The sequence below is a fragment of the Ovis aries genome, chromosome 7 (assembly GCF_016772045.2).
Source record: "Ovis aries strain OAR_USU_Benz2616 breed Rambouillet chromosome 7, ARS-UI_Ramb_v3.0, whole genome shotgun sequence".
In the NCBI taxonomy this organism is placed as follows: Eukaryota; Metazoa; Chordata; class Mammalia; order Artiodactyla; family Bovidae; genus Ovis; species Ovis aries.
This window is the reverse complement of record NC_056060.1, coordinates 845,199-865,010: the sequence shown is the minus strand read 5'-3', so window position 1 is coordinate 865,010 and position 19,812 is coordinate 845,199. Positions and strand designations below refer to the sequence as shown.

The 19,812-nt window shown below is 46.2% G+C and overlaps 1 protein-coding gene across 2 annotated transcripts in view; it reads right to left on the bottom strand.

Moving 5' to 3' along the window:
• MCC (MCC regulator of WNT signaling pathway) overlaps window positions 1-19,812 on the bottom strand; it is a 533,716-nt gene that overhangs the window by 64,184 nt on the left and 449,720 nt on the right. For both annotated transcript variants that reach the window (XM_060418703.1, XM_027971442.3), the window contains 2 exons: window positions 16,382-16,545; window positions 13,692-13,898 (listed from right to left, as the gene is read on the bottom strand). In XM_060418703.1, coding sequence (XP_060274686.1) covers window positions 13,692-13,898; window positions 16,382-16,545 — 371 coding nt within the window. The remainder of the gene's footprint in view (window positions 1-13,691; window positions 13,899-16,381; window positions 16,546-19,812) is intronic.

The window sequence follows — 19,812 nt, the reverse complement described above, 5'->3', positions numbered from 1 at the left end:
AAGCAAATAAAGAGGAAAACAGATCTGACAGGCTCAAGGAAGGAAATAACAATAAAATGCTAGCCCTCCGCTTCTCTTAACGCTCAACGACTTCCCGAAGAGCGAAAAGGGCTTCATACGATCATCCGATGAGAGAAGAGAATGGACTGGAATGAGGAAGAGAAAGGAAGTGAGTCAAAGCTGCATGTGGGAAATGATGAGAGCTCAAACACTGTCAGTGAAGTGGGAGCGAAAATGGCTACCACTCCCCAGAGCGCCATCCAATAGAACTTCCTTTCCTGTAGTAACGGGTACGTTCTCTAGCCTCACTGTCCGCTATGGTAGCCATAAGCCACATGAAATGTGCCCAGTGTTCCCAAGGAACTTTATTTTTAATTGTATTCTATTTTAATTAAACTCCAACTTAAATAGTTGTGTGTGGCGAGTAGTTACTGTATTGGTCAATGTAGTTCTAGAACAGTTTAAGAAAGGAGAAAGACAAATTTGTGGCTGGAATGACTCCGTATATCACGGCACTTAGCAAAATGGAGAAAACATAAGAAGAAGCTGAGTTTTCAGAGATAAACAAAGATGCCAACTTTGGACATTTGAGGAAGCCAAGGATTTCAGTCAATGGTAGAAATGTAATCTGAGAGAAAGGGATCAGAACTGGGCTTCTGCGTGTGGATAAGGTGTAAGTGCGGAGGTGGAAGGAGAGAGTCCATACAGCTGGTTGGATTGAAAGCTCAGCTGTGGATAGGAAGAAGGGGGAGCTTCACTTCCAGGAGAAAAAGAAGAGGTGAGGATAGGTACTAAGAAAGGTGTGTTTGCGAACTGGAGAATTGAGGATGAAAAAAGAGGCGGCTTCCATCTGATGGCTTTTGTGTGTCTTAGAGTGAAGGTGCTCTGATAGGAGAGAGGGAGGGGATAGTAGCTGTCAGAAAAGAGAAAGGAAGGTGACCTATAACCTGAAGAGCGAGAAAGAGAAGGCGAGAAGGAGAAAAGCTTACACAGCACACTGCCAACTCAGCTGAGCTCTTTGATTTTAGACAGGGGACTGAGTCAATGCATTGTTTTCTTCAAACTCTGGAGACTGCATGAAAATGTCAGCAAGGAATAAAAATCGTAACGGTGAAAAGAATGTGCTTGGGGCATTCGCAGAAAGAAGACTTGGGCGCATTCCTTAAAGGCAGAGTGGAAGGAGGAGAACTGATGAAAGACAGAAGGGAAAAAGCCCAGTTCCATCAACTACACAAGGGGAGCTGCTGCGCACAAGGGGTACTCAGAAGAAGGCTGGTTAGATGCGGCCTTGGCAGGTACTAAAAGGACAAGAGTGAGAACAGGGCTGCAAACAGGGCCAGGGGGTGTGACTGTACACAGAGCAAATGAAAATTTCCAGTGTATGACAGCTGCGGCTAAAGTAAACAGGCAGTCTTCCTAATAAGAGTGTATAGAAATGCTGCATAAAAAGGAACAGCGAGAAAGAAATTCACTGCCAGGGTTCAAAGAAAGACAGTAAACTCTCCAGAAATGAAGTGAAACTTAAGGTTGGAGAGGGAGGAGGGAGCTGGTGCTTCGGGCAGCTGGGGAGGGGCGAGCAGGGCGTGGAGGGAATGCGCCAGGGTCCAGGGAGAGGACCTAGGACCGCAGCAGGTCAGGCTGCGACCTGCCGCAGCATCCGCTCCTGCATCCGGTTGGGAGGCTCCCTGCCAGGTCCCTCTGTGAAGAGCGGGCCGAGGGTGCCGCCCAGGAAGCTGGAAGGCAGTCCAGGCTGTGCGGGAGTCAAACCAGAGAAACCAGCACCTCAGCCTCGGGACCCAAGAGTGTGGGGTCCAGGCTTATTCTGCCTCCACAGTGTGCGCACCGCCCCTCAAACCTGGGAACCGCTCCCCGGTGGCTCGGTGGTGAAGGTCCCATCAACAACGGAGGAGACGAAGTTTCCATCCCTGGGTCGGGAAGATCCCCTGGAGAAGGAAATGGCAACCCACTCCAGCATCCTTGCCTGGAGAATCCCATGGATGGAGAGCTGGGTGGGCGACAGTCCACAGGGTCGCAAAAGAGCTGGACACGACTTAGTGATTAAACAACAACAAATCTTGACAGTGAGAACTGGTCTGGATTTTGCCAGACCACCGTCTTTCCCAGAAATCTAACTGGTAAACTCCCCAATATCATCAGGGAGCTGGAAAAGACTTAAGCCTCCCATGACGGTGCCCAGGACCGTGGAGCACTGACATGCAAGAACGGCGGCAGGGAGAGGAGGATGAGGCGGGACAGGCCAAACCAGGAGACGGACCCAACGGAGATGAGATCAGAATAAAGCGACCTGTAAACCGCAGCGCAATAAGCACGTGTAGGGCCCGGAAAGAGATAAGTGGAGTAAGTTTTGCACAGAATAAGAAATTGTGAAATTAAAATAGGCAGATATCAAGCAAGAATAGGCAGATGAAAAAGAAAAGCCCATGGAAAATGTAGTCAGTGAAGTGAAATCAGCTTAAGCTCTAGACTGGCAAGAGTGGAAAAGAGTGTTTTTCAATAAAATTGGAAAGAGAAGTAGTGAACAAGGACACAGCACAAAGAAGTCAGAACATACCATGGGCAGCTAAGTAGACACAAAGATACAAGTGTCACTGAGAGGCTCCGACCCACTTCTAAAAGAGTTCCAGAGGACAGGAACACAGGAAATGACGGAGAAACAATATTCGAAAGGAAAATAAGTAAGTTTTCCAGATATAGTCCTGAGACTTAAGTATCATGGCAGGTGATAGACAGTTGTGGAAGTTTTTAGATATGTCTGCAAATGCTTTGATAGGCCCTTCATCAAAAAGTGGGCTCCAGGATCTCCCTTGTGGTACAGTAGATACGAATCTGCCTGCCAGTGGAGGGGACATGGGTTTGATCCCTGGTCTGGGAAGATTCCACATGCGGGAGCAGCTAAGCCCGTGGGCCACAACTACTGAGCTCACAAACGAGAGCCCGCGCTCTGGAACGAAGAGCAGCTCCCACTTGCCACAGCCAGGCAAAGCCCAAGTGCAGCAACAAAGACCCAGTGCAACCAAAAACAAACACATTTTAAAAAGGTGAACTCCAGTTCCCCTCCCCTTGCACAGCCTGGCCTGAGACTGCATCTGATCAACGGAAAGTTGTGTCAGTGATGCCATTTAACTTCCAAGGGTAGGTTAGAAAAGGCAATACACTTCTGCCTCCCTCTCTCTTGCGGTGCTGGCCCTTACTAGCCAAACATGCTGCCGTGAGGAAGCCCAGGGCATACAGAGAGGATGCTTGTGGGTGTTCTGACCAACAATCCCTGCTGAGGTCCAGACAACGGTCAGCCTTACCCACCAGACAAGGGAGGCATGACTTCAAGGTGACTGGCCACGGCCACCCTCCAGCTGCAAGCACATCCGAGCCCAAGAGAGAACTGTCCACTGGAGGCCAGTCATCCCCAGAACATGCAGATGGCCATAAACGATTCTTTCGGGGCTGCATATTTGGGGTGGTTTGTTATGCAGCTGGTGCTAACCGGAAGAAGAGGATGAAAAAACTGCCTATCTAGAAACACTGTACTGCAAATGTAGATGGAAGGGAAAGGGTAAAGAGAGAATCTTGAAGCTGCCTGGTGGGAGAGACACCTTAAGCTCTGAGGGCGGGGATGTTGGTCTGTTTCACTCACTATTGTATTCAACATGTGGAACAGTGTCTGACAGAGTGTCAGCCTCAATACAATCTTGAATCTTGCCAAATAAAACTGTCACCTGAAAACCCAAGATGTAGCTAGACTTCTATAGCAGCCTGAGTAATGGCCCCCAAAGATGTCCACACCCAAATCCTGGAAATCTGTGAATAAATTACCTTACATGGCAGAAGGGAATTTGCAGGAATCAGAGAAAGGCAAGGAAACTGAACCAAGAAGGAACACAGCCCTGATGCCTCACTGATTTTAGTGAGGGAGACACATTTCAGACATTTGACCTCCAGAACAGGGAGATAATAAATCCATGTCATCTTAGGTCACTGACTGGTAATTTGTCTCAGCAACAGCAGGAAACTATACACCTATCGTCAAGAGTGTGGGCAAAAAGAAAGACAATCTCAAAGATTAAGAATTAAGCACCTAGAGACCTTTGCTGAAAGAACTTCCCAAGGACACACAAGCTTTTCAGGAACAAGAAAACTAAACTGCAAAAAAGAATGGGATAAAGGGAAAAATGATAAGCACAGAAACTGTCAGGGATATAAGGGCTTCCCCGGTGGTGCAGCGGTAAAGAACGCGCCTGCCAAAGCAGGACACACAAGAGACGGGGGTTCGATTCCTGGGTCAGGAAGATCCCCTGGAGGAGGAAACGGCAGCCCACTCCAGTGTTCTTGCCTGGAGAACCCCATGGACAGAGGAGCCTGGCGGGCTGCCGCCCAGGGGGTCAGAAAGAGTGGGCACACTTTGACTTCCACGCACATGCATGTGCCGTGAGGTGCCCGTGCGGACTCTGCAGCCTCTCTCTCGGCCATGCATTCCAGAGAAATTTCCACACAGGACCGAAGAGGACGCAGGCATGGCCTCTGCCCCGGGGCACTGTTTGCGGCAGTGGGAGGTCTGGACGTTGGGCATGGAAAATGTGGTGGGGACACTACAGAACTTCAGGAGGCTGTCAGGCCTCACGCATACATGGCACCATGGGCAGACCTTAAAGTCAGAGCGCTCGGGGAAAACAGAGAAAGAAGTCTGCAGCACAACACAATGGATGTAAATGAAAACCACAACAAACACTGAGTATAAGGACAGACGTAAAATGAGAGAAAGAGTGGGAGAGAAAAGCAATAAATAAAAGCGGGCCTTTTCACGACCAACGCGTCTGCTTTAACAGAGGGATGTCATTAGCTTATCTCTGGGCCCTGCAGGCCAGATGAAAACAAACAAATGAAAGGAAGTAGATATAAAGATAGCTTGCTCAGGGGCATAAGAGATTGTAGCAGCCAGATGCTGATGAGGACGGAGAGGCGGGCTGGAGCTGTTGAGGCGTTACAGCAGTGGGCTTCCGGAAAGGGCTCAGGTCACCGAGAGGGAGGTGAGGGTGGCTGCAAGCAGGGCCAGCTGCTGGGTCTGCGCTCCCCCAGGACGACTGCAGGGGCTCAGAGAGACGCCCAAGCCCTCTGATGGAGTCAGCTGAGAACGTGGGGCACAGATGAGTGACAGGCAGGGAAGAGAGGTGGCACTGGACTCCTGAGCAGGAGGAGAAGCATTGCTATTAGCCATAAAGGATCAAATCTGTGTTCCGCTGATGGTATGGAGCAGTGGTCTTTGGGCAGCTGTAACTTCAGACAATTAGGTTGTAATTCATAATTTTGCTGTGCAATGGAGCTGGTGGAGACAGATGAGTTGTACACTGGACAGGGCTGAGAACCGCTGAGCTGGAAAAGTTCTACTGAATGAGCTTGTGGTGGTGAGCATGGGCAGGCAGCCTCCTTCGATGCCGGGCTTGGGGCTGTGTTTGGCAGAGAACCACTGTCTCCCACTGGAGATTTTATAAGACCTTTCTTTCTCGGAGCCCTCAAGCAAATGAGAAAGCAGACTTTACTTATAGAAAATATACACTTATTCCTACAAATGTGATTTGTTTCAGCAAAATAGTATTTTATTGTTCATGGCAATTTTGGGTCAGCTGAAACAGAAAAGGAAGAGATTATAGAACATAAGGAGGAAAGCAAACTCAGCTGCATTTCTGTTCTCTGAAGGGTGATGGGTGTACCTTGTTCTTTAGTCTGAAAGCCCACGAGGGAACCTGGACCGGATTATCTAAGTGACTGCATTGGGGGAAAAGGTCAGTGCTTTGGCAGTCTTCCTAATTTCTGACCAGCTTTCAAACAAACATTGTCGGCTACTTGCTTTACAGCCAAGAGCTTGCCTTTACCAGCTGGACTTCCTCACTGGAGTGGAGGCTGAAGGAGGGAGACAGGGATGGATAAGCCAACACTGGTACCCACAACTAAAAGGACTGCTTCACAATTTCCACGGCACAGGTGTGCACAGAGCCCATTTAGAAACTATTTTCAAAGAAGACATGAGAAAATCAGAGTTTTGTGGGTTCTCTGCCATGGATCTCTCTTAAAACTTCCTCTAACTACGGCAAAGAGGGGAGACAGGTTTTGCCAAAAATGTTCTGTCAAGCTCACATCAAGATAAATATGTGCACAGACAACTTCTTCTCTATGAAACAAACTTATTTTTGTCTTCACTTGGTTTTGTTTTGGAATACCAGGGACACTGATGTGTCGTGCCCTAAGGAGTCTGCCACCCACGTTATGTAAGAGAGGGTGCTTTATTTCCCGTCTGGGTAGAAGCAGGAGATGATATGGGGAAAAGCAGACAGAACATAGGAAAGAGTCCAAACAACAGAAAAGTGAATGCTGCATCCCACTGCAAGGCTACCAGAGCCTACGTTTCAGTGTTAAGAGTTAATGTCAGCATAGACCAGGATCATTAAACTTCCGTGGGCCTCTCATGTCTAAGAAGGGTATAATAGGACCTCTCCTAGAATTACGGTGCAGGTTAAATGAGATGTGCATACATCATCATTCATCACTAGTAAATGCTCAAAACATACTCAGCATTATAATTCAGGCTCTACCATCCTGCTTTGCTTCAAAGGTATCTATTTTTAGTACAAGAGGGGTTTGTTTAGTCTAAAAGCGGTTAAAGAATGTTAGTACTATCAATATTATTAACAGGTCCTTAAAAATAAACAATCAAAATTGCACTGAAAAAAAATGCATTGGTAGGTGGCACCTTATAAAACTATTTTTTCTTCAACAGATGAGCACGGGAAGTTCTCCCCTACCCCGGGCAATGCCTCCTTGCCTCTGCATTCCCAGGGATCCTGTGTCCTCCCAGATTCTAGAACACGCAGAGCCCTCTCTGCACCCCTTCTTACACTCATGTGACCTTGATGAGTGGAAGACAGGGGTGGGAACCATTCCTGTCTCAGATGCAGGGCTCGTCACTACCACGCCGTGGCCCTTGGAGAAGCGGGTGAGGCATGAATAGAAAGTGCCAGAAAGGCTGTGGGGGGGGTGGTTCTCTCTCTTTTCACTCCACCTGTGGGGAGCGGGTAAAGATGTCTGGAGAGGCTTTCGGAACACACACAGTGGGTGACTGAAGGATGCTGCCTTCCGCTTACTGTCTGGGTTCTGCTAGGGTCACAACGGGGAAGTGTGTGAGGGTCCTACAGCCCATTCATTGATTCATAGCTCATGGAAGGGCCCGAGCATTTATCCTTCGGAAGAGTTTCCCAGTGATGCTGTCACACATATTCTGAGCCACTCCAGGATGGATGCGTGAAACTGCCTGATTCTCTGGCACCCGCATTCCCCTCCACGTCTGCCTGGTATCACACTCAAAGCAAATCAGTCACCTGGAACATTTACTGCTCAACACACTGCTCCTTCCTATTCCTCAGCCCCTCTCCGGTAAGGTGGAGCGTCTGTCTAGCTCTGGTCCATGGGCTGTGAACAGAAGCATTCAGATGAGGAGGAGTCTGTTCCAGTGATGTTTTAGGGAACAGGCTACCACCACCCCGGGTTCCTGAGGGAACACACGGAGCAGAGCTATGTGCTCATCTTCAGACCTGCACTGGCTGTGCAGTGCAAGCAGGAAATCTGCTTTTCATTTGGAGGCTAGTTTGTTACCACCGTGTATCCTATTCTCTCCAGTCACACAGAAGAAGAGCCAGCTGGGACCCCCAAACTGAGGTGGAAGGAGAATCGTGGCCAGATCGCCCTCCTCTCAGTTCAGGGTTGCTGGGTTTTTTTTTTAATAAGTATTTTATGAATTTGAACTTAGCAAATATTGGCATCTTCTTCCTCATATAAAGAAACTCCTAAGAGGAAATAGAAAAGGTAAGATATGAACAAATTTCCATCAAGGACAAAAGAGAATAACTGCTTCTGTGTGGACATCAAGTTATTAAGGCTGGGAGATGCCGATCACATTCCATAATTCATATTTTACTTTTTGTTTCTTGAATTTGAAAATTCATGAAAAGTAAAAAGAAAATATATGACTCTTTTCATGGCCTAGACTTGGCCTCTTAATATTTTAGCATATTAGCTCCTCTTCTATGTATCTATTTCTATATATTAAACACATAACTAAGAATACATCTGTTAGAAAAATAAACTACAGCACTGTAAAAGTAAGTACCCTTTGATCTAGACAGGTCCTTACTCCCTGCCCCCATAACTATTATGAAATTGATCTACATTCACTATAATCTAAATAAAATTCACAGTAAACATGAAGTACTATTTTGCAGTCCTGTACTTTCAATATCCAGACAAAAAAAGTATCACAGAGCGGGAGGCAAAGTGGGAAGAGGTCACGTGAGATCTAAGGCCAAATAAGGCAAAACGGAGAGGAAGCTTTATTTAACCTCTGAAAAGTGTCAACAATTTCACCTCCAGAAATATCTCCGCTGTTACTGATTTTTAGTTAAATATTTCAGAGCGACACTGATGTAGCCTACTGTGCTGTGCTTAGCTGCTCAGTCGTGTTCGACTCTTTGCGACCCTATGGACTGTAGCCTGCAGGGTCCTCTGTTCACAGGGATTCTCCAGGCAAGAATATTGGAGTGAGTTGCCATGCCTTCCGCCAGGGGATCTTCCCAACCCAGGGATCGAACCCAGGTCTCCTGCAGTGCAGGTGAATTTTTTTACCGACTGAGCCACCAGGAAAGCCCCAGTGTAGCCTACAATGGGAGATGCGGTGAATGGCCATTTTGGAGGCAGACAAGGCTCTGGACACCTCAGCCTGACGCTCCACCTCTTATCTCCCAGTAGGGGTGGGCAGCCTAATAAGAAGTATATATTATAAATGAATTAATTAGTAGAAAGAAGGATATAATAAAACACATGGTCAACCTTTAAGGTCATTAATCTTTCTCAGCAGGCTTTTTCATTTAATTTAGACTCCTCTGTCTCTCTCTAGCCCCCTTAAGCATGAACACTGATTGTCGAGTTCCCTCGGAGATAACTTGGGTGAATACTGAAGGCGGATTCGACTGGGTGTTCAGAAGCAGCGCAGTAGTCAGAAACAGGCGCCAGTGGATCCGGAACCGGTGGCTCTAGGGGTGGGTCTCGGGCTCACACAGGAGGACGCTGAGTACAGCGCCGGGAATGAGGGCCACACCTGTGTGTGCACAGGGGCCCGAGCAGGGCTGTGCTGGCCCTCACACCCGCCAGACTCCTTCTGTACGAGAGTGACCACAGGGGTGCAGTGCAGCGCCACCCCTGCAGACTCACAAAGGCAGCCCAAAGGCATCAGCCTGATACCCCTCCAGGAGAAGGAACTGGGAAATGAGTTCAAAGGCCAAGGATTCAATCAATCACATTTACATAATTCAGCTCCAGTAAGAACCCTAGATTTTAAAGCTTGGCTGAGCTTCCCTGGTTGGCAAACCTGTCTGTGGCCACACATCACAGTGCAAAGCTTTTAGGACTCCAGGGGAAGAAGACAGCTGGGAGATTTGTTTTCAGACCTCACCTATGTGTCTCTTAGTTTGGCTGGTTCTGATTTATATGAATCTATTTTTGCTATGATAAAATATAACTGACTGCAGGACGTTCTGAAGAAGCAATGTGTGTCACCTGTTTCAGATTCAAGGCTACGATTCAATGGGACACAGATTCATGAGCCTGTGGTCACATCCAGTTTGCTTTACTGAACTATCTGAGGAACACACTGACCATTTATGGTACATGGCAGTTGACCTAAACAATTAGGTAAAAAAAAAAAAATACATAACTGAGAGAGGCTGATCCTTTCTGTGAGTTCTCAGGGTGTCTTCTGTGTTCCTTCTCCCTTTCAGCTGACATGTCAACAGCTTCATATATGAAGATAATACCACTCTAATGGCAGAAAGTAAAGAACCTCTTATGATTTGAAAGAGGAGAGTGAAAAGCTGGGTTAAAACTCAACATTCAAAAAACTAATATCACGGTATCCGATCCCATCACTTCATGGCAAATACAAGGGGGGAAAGTGGAAACAGTGACAGACTTTATTTTCCTGGGCTCCAAAATCATAGCGGATGGTGACTGCAGCCATGAAATTCAAAGGTGTTTGCTCCTAGGAAGGAAACCATGACAAGCCTACACAGTGTATTAGAAAGCAGACACACTACTTCTCCAACAAAGGTCCACATAGTCAAAGCTATGGTTTTTCCAGTAGTCATGTATGGATGTGAGAGTTGGACTATAAAGAAAGCTGAGCGCTAAAGAACTGATGCTTTCAAATTGTGGTGCTGGAGAAGACTCTTGAGAGTCCCTGGTCTGCAAGGAGATCAAGCCAGTCATTCCTATAGGAAATCAACCCTGAATACTCAGTGGAAGGACTGATGCTGAAGCTCAATACTTTGACCACCCGATGTGAAGCGCTGACTCATTGGGAAAGACCCTGATGCTGGGGAAGACTGAAGGCAGGGGGAGAAAAGGGAGATGAGACGGGATGGTTGGACAGCATCACTGACTCAATGGACATGGGCTTGAGCAAACTCTGGGAGACAGTGAAGGACAAGGAAGCCTGGCCCGCTGCAGTCCATGAGGCTGCAGAGCTGGACACAACTTAGGGACTCAACCACAACAACTATTGTAAAGACCTGTTTACTTCCTGTCTGCCAAACATCCCCAAGGCCAGGGTCTGTATCCCGCTCATCAGCATATTCCCTCCGCCCAGCACAGAGGAGACGACCAGTCATGTTTATAAAATGAATAAATGAATGGAAAGCCAAGTGCTTCCCTTTCTAGGGTAATTAATTTTACTTTGCCTAAATTAAACTCATTTCTTTATACATGAGGAAATGAGTGGTTCTATTACAGAGCATGCAGAAATAAATGATGATCTCATTTAATAATGAGCTGGGACCAATAATAAAAATTGTCTGCCTGTTGTTCCTTAGTTACTGCTCTGCCAAGTAGCCCAATCTGCTCACTGACATTAAAGGTCTAATTTAATTAAATCATGTACAAGGCTCAGAAAAATCTACTGAGAGCACTCTGTTTAATTACAGGCAAGGGGGTAAGCACCAATCCTATTGATCTGATCAGTTCAAATTCTATACAGTGAATGTGGGCAATGAAGAAAAAAAAACACTCATTTCCAGGCAACTTTGATGAACTGTGGATTCTGAGTGGCCAGAAAGACAACAAAGGCAAACCAGCCATGTTATCACGTGGTACCACAAGGATGGAACTGACCAAACCTCAGTCATTCCTCGGAGCTGTATATCATGAGGAGAAGACAACCAGCCACAAAAGACAGATTTCTCCTCGGGGAAATGAAATACACTGGGTCATGGTAGGCAGAAGTCATCCAGCATGTAAAATCTAGCAAACCGGCATTCAGTGGCCTTGAGGAGATTCTGACACCCACAACTGTCTCGGAATAAAGAGAAATAAATCTAATTCATGGGTACATATACAAACTGGGAATTTCCAGTTGAAGAAGACATACAAGTTCCCGAATATATTTTTATTTGGAGGTAATTAAAATATAAACATATACATTGATATGAAATTGAATTAACTACAGAATTCACAAGATAATAAATGTGATCAGAATAAAAGTTTTGAGTACAATGTATGTGTATCTGTGTGTTCATGCAGTTATTCAATGTTCCTCTACAAATTCAGATCTATACGGATTCTTCGGGAAAAAATGTGGTATGGTGTTAATCTTTCCAGACTACTAAACAGGTAACTCTGGACTTCACCCCAAACGATTCCTGATAGTTTCTGAGCAGCTGCTATGTGCCGTGCATTAGTCAAGCGCTTAGATAATTCATGAGGATTACATAGTGTTCCCGCACTGGGTCATATTATTATCCCCATTTCATAGCAGAATAAACTGAGGCACAGAGAGTGTAGGTAACTTCCCAGAGACTCACAGTGGCTTTGGGGGGGTCACGCTGTGGCTCCAAGCAGTCACTGAGCCCTGGCACAGAGTGTGACAGCATTAGACTCTGCTGTCCTTGAGACTGACCTTCAGAGCTGGAGAGAATACTCAATGAAGGGAAACTGGTTTTTTCTCCTTTGCTAGTCACGATCAAGTGCTGTCTTGTGCTTCAGTATCTCAAGTTCGGGGAGGAAACTTATTCTAAACCACAGTATGTAATTAGGCCTAAGACCAACATTTCCTTCACAAAGTAAGCACCAACAGAATGTGCGTGCTAAAAGCAAGCACACCTAATTAGGGCATTAGTCATAATGATCAGGGAGTGTAACCCAGGAAATTACATGTGCTGTGGGCCTTAGCACTAAGGAAGTGTCCTCAGCTTGCCCAGATAAAGTCTTTGCTGACTGCAATGATTTACACCTGCCGTTGCCAGGACTGGCATCTGATACAGCTGGGTTCTGAAAATAAGCTTATGCATGTGAGTTTAGACAAAATAACATTCAGATATGAGCGTTAGGAAATGCTGGCAATAGCCATAAATGAGGAAAAGAGTTGATAACATTCAAAAATAGGGCTTTCTTTTATATTCATACACAATGGCAAGTATGAAAACTGTGTGGGGATTAAAAACAGAATGGTATACACACACTGATCTTTGTGAAGCAAGTTAAGGAGCGATGGTAAGACCAAGATGTATTTTTCTCCTCCTCTGTGCGCAAAATCACCAGTCAGAGCACAACAGAAAGCAAGCTTCTAATTCTGCCACAATGGAGAAAGAGTAAATAAAGCAGGCCTAGTAATTCAAAGCGAAGTTCAAAGGGAACTGTTTCTGACCGAAGAATTCATTGCTTCACCTCCAGTCCAATGACAGACCAAATTAACAGCCAAACAAAGAAATACTTGTGGGTTCCTAAGAAAAAACTATATCTTTGGAAAAGTGAGTGCTTAACAACTCTGCCAAACATTTTTATCCTGAAACATCAACTCCTTTAGTAATGGTTATAGTTCCAACCAACCACCAAAGAAAGTGGTTCTCAAACCTGTTTGGGTCATAGGGCCATTTAGCAGGCACAGGTGACTACCAGGAATTACACACGCATACTCAGAACACACACACACAGAGATATATATAGGATTATTAACTTTAATGGGCTCCCCTGATAGCTCAGTTGGTAAAGAATCTGCCTGCAATGCAGAAGACCCCAGTTTGATTCCTGGGTTAGGAAGATCCCCTGGAGAAGGGAAAGGCTACCCACTCCAGTATTCTGCCCTGGAGAATTCCATGGACTATAGTCCATGGGGTCGCAAAGAGTCAGACATGACTGAGTGACTTTTTCACATTAACTTTAATGAGTCTAGAGGACATTTCATATTAGGCTCGGTACCATAAATCTAAAGAAACATGACCACAAGAAACTGCAAAGTGGAAATTCTTTATGTTTTTGCAAATTATAAATTATTTGCCTACCTTAAAGTTAGAACCTTTTATCTGAGTTTGGGGAAGATGTGAGTACCCAGAGAATGGCTGAGAATCACTGTGCCAGGATAAATTTTAGCATCCACGAAGATTTGCTGGTTGCAGAGAAGAGTGTTTAAAAAAAAAAAATCCTACCTGCCCGCCTCAGCACTTTCAGACGGCTCTCAAGAATGACTTCATACCCGGAAAGGTATGGTGATTCACAAGAGGAGAAATGCCACCGAACCCTCAGGGCGCCCGGGGCTCAAGCAGCCGGCCTGCGGGCCGGCCTCCCCGCCAGGGGCCGGCGCTCACCCTCCTCCGCAGCCGGTCGCGCTCCTCCCGCACGGCGTTCATGGTGGCCTTGGTCCTGTGCAGCTCCTCCTCCTTGCTGCACAGCATGGCCGTCAGGCTCTCGTTCTCCTCCCTCAGCCCCGCCAGTTCCTTCTCCCACCGGGACCGCTCCTCTGCCAGGCTGGGGTACAGGTCCCGGCCGAGGACCCCCTCGATCTCCTCCACTGTCTGGAAAACAGAGCCAAGGAGACAAGACAAGTGAGTTCCCTGGGGAAAAGGGGAAGGGGAGAACACAGGCTGGTCGTGGGCAAGTGTCCACAGAGGGGTGGCTTCCACGGTCACTTCCCTGCAGAAAGTACTCAAGATGGGCTATCCCCCCAGTCACCCTCTCCCCATTTTCAGAAGAGGCTCTGTCACGGCCTGGGTTATGGTCTGTGTTCCCCGGCAGTCTCCCCTCATGAGAAAAACACAGTTTCTTTCTGGTATTTAAGTCTGTCTGTAGTGGGAACAGCCACACAGACATTTATCTCCTTCACCCACGTTCCAGAGTCGGTGAATACACATGACCAGATGGCAAGCCAGTTAGTGATCCTGATAAAGCAAAGGCGAAGTTGCAGACTGCATACAAGATCTAACTTGAAATTTCCTAAATCACAGGTTTCCCATGTTCCAGCTTAGCGATACGATGGGTCACATCACCACTTCCAGGTGTTAGGGTCGTATGAGAACCAGAAGGTGTGAATGAGGTTCAGTCCTAAGATACGAAAGATGAATATAAACCTCAGTGACACAGAAAAGAGGGAGCTCATTGTGGAGGTTTCTAAGACAGCAGGGATTTAATTAACACGACAGCTATGAGCTTAAAAAGAATAGGATCTTGATAGCACTTGGAGAGTTTTTTTTTTTTTAAACTCATTGAAAACATCAGTATTTAATGAAGAAGAAACATGTACAAATTTGAAGAAAAGGAAGAACTCCTGCTGCTCACTTTCAGAAACTATTCATTCGTGATTACTGTCCTTTGGAAAAGGAAGCACACCTCAAATGATGTGGAAAGAAGAGGTGGAATTACCCTGTTGGGGTAGAAGGCAATGACGAGATATGATAGGAAATAGGTCTCAGAAATGAGTGGCCTAAGGGTGCAGGGCATTCCAGGTGGCTCTAGCGGTAAAGAACCCGCCTGCCAATGCAAGAGACGTAAGAGACTGGGGTTCACTCTCTGGGTTGGGATGTTCCTTGGAAAACTGAACAGCTACCCCTTCCAGTATTCTTAACTGGAGAATCCTATGGACAGAGGAGACTGGCGGGCTACAGCCCATGGGTAGAGTCAGACATGATTGAAGCGACTTAGCTGGCACAGGGTGCTTGCTCTTGGATGCTCACACTGGTGCCCTGATGAGGACAGTTACCCAAATCTTGCTGCCACTTTTCACATGCAGTGCTTTGTCCTTCCTCTCAAATCAGAGACTTCTGCCCTATTCAGTCCTGCTCCAGGGCCTGCTCTGTCCTTTGCTGGTTGGCAGAAACCTGTGGCTTCCTCTTCCCCTTGATGCTAAGGCTTGGGCTAGTACCCATGCTGACATTACAATCATATATAGGGCCTGGAGATTCGAGAGAGAAAAACACTAGTGGCTGCTTCCCCTAAACGACATCAGCTATATATTTATAATTGTGATGAATAAAGATGGGAAAACAGATGTATTACTAACATGAATCATGGTTTACCTCGAGATACCACAGCTCTTCTGTGAAATCCAGGATTCCTGTCAATAGGAAGTTGGGCCCTTAGTCCTCATTTTTCAGAGAACATCACATTTCCCCTTGACACAGGCTCCTTTCAGACTTTTCAGTGTGAACTTTTCAGCTTAGTGCCTAGGTCACTAAGCTCTGGGGAAGTAATATAAAGATACCAGAGGCCCTGTACCAAGAGGCCTTGATGTTCCCATGGTTCAAGGTGAGTTTGTGCAGATACAGCAAATTCTTCTCACTTGGTGCTCCCTAAGCAGTAAGATGAGTCAGCGAGTCAAAGTCACTCAGTCGTGTCCGACTCTTTGTGACCCCATGGACTGTAGTCTGTCAGGCTCCTCTTTCCGTGGAATTCTCCAGCATGAATACTGGAGTGGGTTGCCATTACCTTCTCCAGAGGATCTTCCCTACCCAGGGATCAAACCCGGGTCTCCCTCCTTGTATCATTGCAGGCAGATTTTTCACCATCTGAGCCACCAGGGAAGCCCAAGGTGAATGCACAGCAAAGGCGGGACTGAGGCCCAATCTAGTATGCTCACGGTAGATGACTCATTCAGGCCTTTTGTTAGCACCATGAATTGATAACTCTAGAAATAATATCCTAGAGGCCTGAAAGCTTTAATAAAATTTCCAAGTTAATCTTACAACCTCAGAATGCTGTATGATGAACCACACTAAAATGACATGGTTCAATACTATTAGTCTCATAGCCTCCAAGGAAGTAGTCATTTTTGCAAAGACAGTGATCTTGACTATTGATCAAATGACTTTCTCGGATGTGATTCAACCCAGCAAAAATGTACAGGGCTCCAGCTTCTCCCTGGTGGCCCAACTTTTGAATGGCCTTTTTAGAAATACCCACCCCCTAATAGATATTCGAGAAAAACAGCACTTTAAAGGAATCTGATCATTTCCCTCATATGATCTGAGAGTCACACAGAGGGAGTGGGGTGGGGGGGTCCTACCTTGATGGCCAAGTCACAGCGCTCGCTGGCCGTGGTCAGCTGCTCGATGTGTCTGTCCACCTCCGCCACCGAGAGGCTGCAGCCGCTCTTTTTCCTGCAGCAGACCACGTTCTCCAGCCCCGTCAGCACCCTCTGCAGCTCCGAGTTCAGGTCACTGCAGTTATCTGCAAGCGGATGTGGACATGACTTAAGCAGGAAGGTGGGCGTGAGCGCTCTCTGTTTTGATTACGGAGAAGAACCTGCTTAGGCACAATGGACAGCAGTGGAGCTGGATGCCAAAGTTTAAGACTATGCAGCCTAACTGCCCAGGCTCCTCACCTTTTGAGGCCTGAGGCCAATGCAAAGGCTTTAAGGAGTTTCAGACCATGGCCATTTTCTAGATAGCCATGCCATGCTGCATTCCCTCACTTTTCACTGAAGAGCAGCTACATCTCAAATTTCTCTAAGAAATGAATGAAGAATGAAGAAATGTCCCAGGAGGGGCTGTGGGACTTCTGGTCAACCTTCCTGCTCAGTCATTCAGATAAGGACTGATTTCACAAAGAGTTTTAGCTAAAAAGATCTGATAACTACCAAATGAACAAAACAAACCCCAGAGTGAGCAGAGACACTAGGTATTTTGTTGTTGTTGTTTAAAAACAGAAACTGTATAAGAAACAGTTTGTGCCCTCAGTCAGCTTATAATCAGGATTTTTTCTTCTGACTGGTATAACCAATCAACAGGCTTTACCATCGCAATTTATACCACCTTCTTCCATCAGAGGAAAAACAAACTGTTTTAACAAACTCCATATTGTTCTCCATGTGGATGCCTTGTAAGCAATTCTAATCATTTGATTCTGACTTTAAAATCTGGGTTATTTTTAATTGTGAGACACCCAAGGCCTGTTTAGGAAAAGAAAATTAATTAAAATTTTAATGTGAACTAGACGTATTTTAAAAGATAATTTTGCTGGGGGAAAAAATCCCCTTAAAGTCAAATGTAATACAAACAATTAGTTCAGCTCAGTTCAGTCGCTCAGTCATGTCCGACTCTTTGCGACTCCATGAATTGCAGCACGCCAGGCCTCCCTGTCCATCACCAACTCCCAGAGTTCACTCAAACTCACATCCATTGAGTCCGTGATACCATCAAGCCATCTCAACCTCTGTCATCCCCTTCTCCTCCTGCCCCCAATCCCTCCCAGTATCAGAGTCTTTCCAATGAGTCAACTCTTCGCATGAGGTGGCCAAAGGACTGGAGTTTCAGCTTTAGCATCATTCCTTCCAAAGAACACCCAGATCTGATCTCCTTCAGAATGGACTGGTTGGATCTCCTTGCAGTCCAAGGGACTCTCAAGAGTCTTCTCCAACACCACAGTTCAAAAGCATCAATTCTTTGGCGCTCAGCTTTCTTCACAGTCCAACTCTCACATCCATACATGACCACAGGAAAAACCATAGCCTTGACTAGATGGACCTTTGTTGGCAAAGTGATGTCTCTGCTTCTCAATATGCTATCTAGGTTGGTCATAACTTTCCTTCCAAGGAGTAAGCGACTTATAATTTCATGGCTGCAGTCACCATCTCCAGTGATTTTGGAGCCCATAAAAATAAAGTCTGACACTGTTTCCCCATTTATTTCTCATGAAGTTATGGGACCAGATGCCATGATCTTAGTTTTCTGAATGTTGAGCTTTAAGCCAACTTTTTCACTCTCCTCTTTCACTTTCATCAAGAGGCTCTTTAGTTCCTCTTCACTTTCTGCCACAAGGGTGGTGTCATCTGCATATCTGAGGTTATTGATCTTTCTCCCGGCAATCTTGATTCCAGCTTGTGCTTCTTCCAGCCCAGTGTTTCTCGTGATGTACTCCGCACATAAGTTAAATAAGCAGGGTGACAATATACAGCCTTGACGTACTCCTCTTCCTATTTGGAACCAGTCTGTTGTTCCATGTCCAGTTCTAACTGTTGCTTCCTGACCTGCATATAGGTTTTGCAGCAGGCAGGTCAGGTGGTCTGGTATTCCCATCTCTTTCAGAATTTTTCACAGTTTATTGTGATCTACACAGTTAAAGGCTTTGGCATAGTCAATAAAGCAGAAATAGATTCTGTTTTTCTGGAACTCTCTTGCTTTTTCAATGATCCAGTGGATGTTGGCAATTTGATCTCTGGTTCCTCTGCCTTTTTCAAAACCAGCTTGAACATTTGGAAGTTCATGGTTCATGTATTGCTGAACTCTGGCTTGGAGAATTTTGAGCATTACTTTACTAGCATGTGAGATGAGTGCAATTGTGCGGTACTTTGAGCATTCTTTGGCATTGCCTTTCTTAGGGATTGGAATGAAAACTAATCTTTACCAGTCCTGTGGCCACTGCTGAGTTTTCCAAATTTGCTGGCATACCTCAGACTATTTTGGGATTCTATGTTTCATTACACCATTCAATATGACTGCAGCCTCTAAAACACCCCCAAACCGACCTCTTCGGACCATTTTCACTGACACCATTCTTGGTCCAAGCCACCATCATTTCTCCATTGAACCACCTGAATAACCTCCCACCTCTAGTCCCTACACTGTAGCTAAAGTGAGTCTCTTAAGGACATAAGCCAGACCATGTTACTCCCCTGGCCCTAACCATTATATGCCTTCCCCTTCATTCAACTTAAGTATAAACTCCTCACCAGAGTCTATAAGACTGCATGATCAATGCTGTTGACATTTCAACCCAGGCTGTACCATGGAACTCCCAGGGGAGCCTTTATAAAACACCGGTGTCCAGGCCCGCCGCCCCCCCCGCCCCCCAGGCCAGTTGGATCACAATCTCCAGGGGAGGAGTTTCGGCACTGGAAACACTTTTTAGGCTCATCAGATAACTCTAACATGCATTCGCGGTGGGAACCACTGGTCTCGCTGGTCCTTGTCTCCTCCGTCAATCTTCCGCCTCATCACTATGCTATATTCATACTCCTGCTTCTTCTCCATCCCTGGAAGATGCCAATCTCCCGTCTGACCTAAAGCTTCCTTTTCCTTTGTTGTTTCCTCTGCTGACAATGATTTCCACCCAAATCTCCTCTTACATTTGGCTCTCAGTTCAAATGCCACCTCCTCTCCAAGCTCTTCTCTGTCTGAGGCACGGGGTGCCACCTCTTCCCCTTCAGTCCCTGTCCTGTGATCCTATCTTCTCCACGGCAAGTATCACTATCCGCTCTGATGTAGGTGTGGGTCATGTCCTCTACTCAAGTGTAAGCGTCAAGAAAGACGGGACTTTGATCTTCTGCCTCACTTTATCTCCAACACAGGATAGGCCGTCACAAGCCATTTTTAAAGTGAGCAAATCTAAACACCACATCATTACATATTTAAGAGCCAACAAGACTAGAAACACAGACTGCCAACAGCAGATGTTTTACATGCACCTTATGGTCTCTGTCCTCAATAAGGATCATGC